Raw genomic sequence first — 6,057 nt, 5'->3', positions numbered from 1 at the left:
GAGGTGGTGTGCAGGGCGAGTGCGCGAGGAGGGGCGAGGCTGCGGAGTGGGGAGAGTGCGAGGAATTACGTTGACGAGGGCAAGGGTGCATTAAATATTAAGGGGAGACAGGATAATGAAATGAGGAGGGCATTTATTTATAGGGGAACAAAAAAAAATGAAATGAAGGGTTATTGATGGATACCGTGTTCAGTCGTCTAGGAAGCGCCACTAATCAAACTTCGAACATGCGATTCAGTTCAACTTAAGAGGAGGAGACTGATAATACTCCCATATATTGACCCATCAAGATCATGCCCAAACTGGATTTTGGACCCCCGGCCCATCTCTAGCCAAGGTAGAAGACCAATGATGTACCTCATGTATACTCCTATAAATATCAGGTTTGAGTGTCTAATTCATTCATTCACTATATTGATTCTTAGCAGTGTCCTTAGCTGCTCTCTAATTCTATTCTTCGATATCTGACTTAAGCGTCGGAGGGGCAATGGCGGGGCACCCTCCCGGTCCTTTTCTAACGGTCTCCTTATTGATTCAGGCATACAGTAAATTCGAGGTCTGCATTTGGGCTAGTATCATCTGCTGAAACCGAACCCTATATTTTTAGTGAGTATCACATTCATTCATGAAAATGATATATAATTTATTATCTTATCCCAAATTTAATCAATCAAGTGAAGCATATTATTTATTCAATATTATTTCACATTCTACTAAAATATTTTAATAAGAGTAGGTCTCTTGTAAGACGGTCTCACGAATTTTATGTGTGAGACGGGTCAACACTACTGATATTCACAATAAAAAGTAATACTTTTAGCATAAAAAGTAATATTTTTTCATGGATGACCCAAATAAAAGATCCGTCTCACAAAATATGACGCGTGAGACTATCTCAACAAGTTTTTGCCTTTTAATAATCACAATATTTATTATATATCTAAATTTATCAAATATCACAACTCAACTAGGCGCATCGCGGTCTTAGGTTTTTATATTGATATAATGGGCTTTTAAATTTTTTTGTATGACCTATTTATTGAACATTAGAATAAAATTTGACATTATTTATTGTGGTGTGTAATTTTTCAAGTGGTATTCATATTCTTAAATATAAATAAAATCTATAATTATGTGTTTTGTGATAAAATTAAAAAGAATTATTTTGTTATATAATAACTAAATTAAATATTTTCTTATCATATAGATTGATTGTTTTTAAATCGATAAAGGAACAAAACATCTTTTTTTATAACATAGAATGAGATCGACAGAAGTTAAATTTAAAGAATAAAACTCTATATCAAAGATAATATAAATAAATTAACTTTCAAGCAATTTAATTTTTTTTAAAGTATATTTTTTATTAAACTTAGAGAATATTTGCACCATCAGATTTATAATATTAATATTAATATATTAAAGTTTAAAACTTTATCTTATTATTAGCAATATTTGTATTAAAAAATATTAAATTAATATAATATATAAGTTAAGAGAATAAAAGAATTTTATCAATAGAAGATTTTATTGAAAACGAAATCTTGGGTCTGCTCTACAATAAAATAAAATGAAATACCTGCATAGAGTCATATTCTTTCGTATTTTAAGATTGTTCACCAAAAACATGCAACTCTACGTTTATCGTTTTCTTAAAAATTATAGTTAGTGATATCAGTACAACTCTAATAAATAATATAGCACCCCAAATGTCACGTGTTGATGACTCTATTAACACTACGAAGAAAAGACATTCCTCCAATTCTCCAGTTCGTTCCCTGTATCACAAGATGCAATAAAAATAATGTTGGTGGAACAATAGCTTAAATTATTATATAAAATTGATAATCTCTTTTTGAAACATCCACCCACTAACTTATAATGGAAAGTTTACAAACTTTAATACAATTCGATAATTTTATAATATAAAATCTTCTCAACCTTTTTATGTTTAAATTGACTACATTTCTTCACATAATTCATTTTTTTCTATAGTATTTTCGGTATTTAATTTGATTAATGGAATTTCAATCTAAAAAGAAGCATGAAGAAAGATAACAATACATTAGAAGGTAGGCAAACACTTGTGTAAGACGGTCTCACGGGTCGTATTTGTGAGACGGATATCTTATTTGGGTCATCTATGAAAAGTCTTATTTTTTATGTTAAGAGTATTACTTTTTCTTGTAAATATGTGTAGGGTTGATCCGTCTCACAGATTAAGATCCGTGAGAGGTCTCACATGAGACCCACTCTAGAAAGTAACACTTATTCGAGAAAAGTAAAAGGTCCTTTTTTTTTTAACTTAGATATGTGGTCTCAGTTCCACCTATGGCAGAGAAGGAACCATAAGCAATTTTAACCTTTTATTCATGGTGAGCACGGTCATCGTAATTTTCCCCTGGACACCATCTCATTTTAAAAGGTCGTAACAGCATGGTCATTTCGTCGGATTTCCAGATTCGTAGAGTCGAATCAAATATTTAGGACGAGTTCGAAATCAAAATACAAAACTCAAGCAGCCTACCTTGGTCCTTGGATATTGATAAAACAAGGTGAGACTATCCAATTGTAGGTCTCATACAAATGATGAGCCACATATCGGTCAGGTGGATGTCGGTTGGATCACTTCACCAGTAATATGATCTAATTTTCCTGTTACATCCAAGAGCCAATTTCATGGATTTCTCCTATTTGTGATAGTTATTCCTGTTGAGCTTATGGAGTGTCAGTTGGAGGGCGGAATGCTACGGAAGGAAGAACTGGCAATCAACGGTGAGACACGATGCAGCAGTGGAAGCAACCAGGTTTTATGGGGACTCGTTAGGCCCTTTGTGTCATGAGAATTAAGGATCAAGAGCACAACGCTTGATTCCATGAAGGTTTTGAGAAGAAAAACAACTGTTCTTGAATAAAGGAGTGAGCACAATTCACGGAGACGAGATTCACAGATTTTGTCTTCAATTCAACTGACTAAAAAATCATTTACTGTCAGAGAAAATCCTGACTGCATCCTGCACATCTGACATGACTAGATAAAACAAATTAGTATTATAAAATCTGAACTGCCCAAAAGGAAAATTAACCGAAACAGGCGCATTGAACGGGTAAACTCTAATTTCAAAGGAAATGCTCACTCTGTGCATTCATAACAGGGAGATATGCCACTCCAGAGTGATCAATAATACAAAAAATTACAACATTATTCTACTGAGTTGGTTGGCTGAAAATCATTACATGTCATACGCACAAACAGATATTTAACTAATTTGGTACAAAAGCATCAGAGACTATAGCTTGCTAGTGTTTTCGCTCCCACTTTCCTTCACGCCTAGCATCCCGTTCTCTCCTGTCGACGATCTGCCTAGATTTGCTACCCCTGGATCCATGCCTTTGAGCAGATGGAAAACCAGTCGACTGTCCCTCTAGGGCAGACACTGTATCGGGGTCCCCAACGCTACCCGTATCACCAGAATCCTTGCTCCGTCCATCAATATTATCTTCATAACTGCTGCCACAATCATCTGATCTTTCTCGTGATTGTAGTATCGTGGGAAGTTGACCTGCAAATGGTCTTGCCCCTGATAATACAACTGTTGGCTGGTTGCCCATGGATGTATTAGAAGTAATAGCATCTTGCTGAACCGTTCGTACACTTGTTCTTAAGTTGCCTTCATTACCTTCCGGTAAATTGTCTCTTTCACGGTACCTATCTCGTTGCCTGATTATTAAAAAGTGAGATATTGTGTCAGATGGCAAGACTTCAAACAACGATTTTTATAAGCATGCCGACATCCATTAGATCTGGCCAGTAAACAAACAAGGTGATGGAAGAAAACCGAGCTTTTTCATAGTAACATCGGTATCAAAGTCGAAAAGGCAATCTTTTGGAATTAAGAAAGGACACTGGCCAAAAGGCTTGATGCGAGTAAAGCAGTTCAATAAACTTGAAGAATCTTAACCAGCCTTAAAAGATCAAGACGCTGAAATCACAACAAAATGCTACTACTGCCTGCCTGAAAAAGACAGCATATCTAAAATATTGAAAAGAAAATCAAATAAAAAAGAAACACTAGAAATCCACATGATTTAAGGAACATTTGCAATTAATGTCTGACAACACAAAACAACTGTTATGATAGATGTTTCAATAAAACAGAGGCCGCCCCCTCGCTCCGAAGAAGTGCTAGTCGGCTGAAAATTATTTCATTATTGTTTTGGGCTATTTTTGGGATTTTTTCTAAAAGTTTTTTGGGATTTAGATGTTTAAAAGCCCAATTAAAAAAAAATGAAAAGTAATTTTTTATAGACCTTGGTTGGCTTGCCCTAACATACCAAACTTCATCTTATTATGTTGATACCATGGAACCCGCCTACGCGGCCTAGACGCTGGTCATGAGTATCATAGGGCCTCAGGGAGCAGGCAAGATGCACAACTTATTGACGCTAGGCATACCATAGTATAATATACTAAAATTTAAATGCTTGAAGAAAATTACATCACGAGTACCAACTACAATAAATATTTGTTAGTGTCCAAAAGTGATGGCAATGGTATTTCATTCAAATTTGAATTTATAATCCATTCATTTAGAACAACTTAAAGGATCCTAGAGCCTTGATACGCATCAATGCTCGTGCATCATGGCAAAATCTCCTTTCCCTCGCGACAGCTTGAACCTAGGTGCTTGCATTATGAGCTTTTAATAACTACAAGCAAATCCCAGTGGCATGAGAAACTGAGGGAGCTTTCGTATTGGCCAAAAAAGAACTAGCAATGTTCCTTCACCCTGGTTATTATAATTTTCACAAGTTTCAAGGAGAGGTTTGTCATGTATTTATAAATCATAAAAGTCCATGGTACTGGACACGGTTATAATTTCTAGTTGGGCTGGTTGGAGTTGCTGGTGTGATGGCTCACAATAAATAGCAGGATTCCCATTTCAAATCCGTTATCATGTTGGAGACTAGAGTTTACAATCTAACGAACCACTGACTACACTGACAATAAGTATCCTGAAATCCCAACAGGTCAGGCATGATATATGCTTGTAGACTAAGAAACTGTCCAGGCCCATAAGACAGTAAATCCATAGCTCCAAATGACATACTGTTAGAGTAGATGTCCTGTACGCCACTGTTGGCTAGAGAATTTATTGACTCAGCTGTAATAAACAATATTTAATTTTAATATAATACATTAATTCATGGTTTGTTAGTTATTTATCTGTATACCCATTTAATCAACATAGATAAAGACCTTGATTATACTTTAATACAGATGAATCGTAATTCGATGTTGAAACTCATTTATAAATACTGTATAATCTAAATTCGTTCCTAGTCGATTCAACCACCTAAAACATGGATAAAGGTCACTTGAGCTCGAGACGAGCATCTGTGATCTTGTGTACCGCGTTTTCGGTAAGGGCATAGAGATGTCCAAACACGCAGATGGGTAGTCGTATTATGATTATACCGAACTACCCTCCCTGAGACTTTTCAAGTAATTATCATTACTCGAGGGGATAAGTCTGTGGTTATCATTGTTCACCATTAGTCCTTATGACCCGGGACAACACTGAGGCTCTATATGCTAGAGTTGTGCTTTGACTCGTTTACTGACTCTAGGAGGGTCATCAGGTGGCGAGACTGGGTACACTTGCGACACATGTAGGAACCAGTGCACTGTAGCCGGAAACCGTTCACTTACGGGTGTGGATATCCTGTGTGATCTGATGAAATAATTGTGCATGAGATCTCTAGCCAGAGTATGAGATGTACATTAGAGAATGAGTTCTCCAAGAACTTAAGAAAGTCTAAGAAGTTCATGGTCTATGGAGGTAGAGAATTGAAATTGGAAGGCTACACTGATTCTAGCTTCCAATGTGACGTAGATGATTCGAAATCGACCTCTGGTTTTGTATTCATACTCAATGGTGCGGCTGTCTCTTGGAAAAGTTCAAAGCAAGACACCGTTGCATATTCCACCACTAAAGATGAATACATAGCTGCATCTGATGCAACCAAAGAGGCAGTTTGGATGAGAAATTTTGT

General features: G+C 36.1%; 1 protein-coding gene across 1 annotated transcript in view; it reads right to left on the bottom strand.

Annotated features, from left to right (window-relative positions):
* Positions 1-3,081: 3,081 nt before the first annotated feature.
* The window catches only part of LOC140841412 (uncharacterized), a 53,335-nt gene continuing 50,359 nt past the window's right edge, over positions 3,082-6,057 (bottom strand). The window contains exon 26 of the mRNA XM_073208805.1: positions 3,082-3,721. Within this exon, the coding sequence (XP_073064906.1) occupies positions 3,301-3,721 (421 nt within the window). The 3' untranslated portion in view covers positions 3,082-3,300. The remainder of the gene's footprint in view (positions 3,722-6,057) is intronic.

This window comes from Primulina eburnea, chromosome 9 (genome assembly GCF_022965805.1).
Source record: "Primulina eburnea isolate SZY01 chromosome 9, ASM2296580v1, whole genome shotgun sequence".
In the NCBI taxonomy this organism is placed as follows: domain Eukaryota; kingdom Viridiplantae; phylum Streptophyta; class Magnoliopsida; order Lamiales; family Gesneriaceae; genus Primulina; species Primulina eburnea.
Note: the sequence above shows the minus strand (reverse complement) of the source record. Positions and strands in the feature narration are given on the sequence as shown.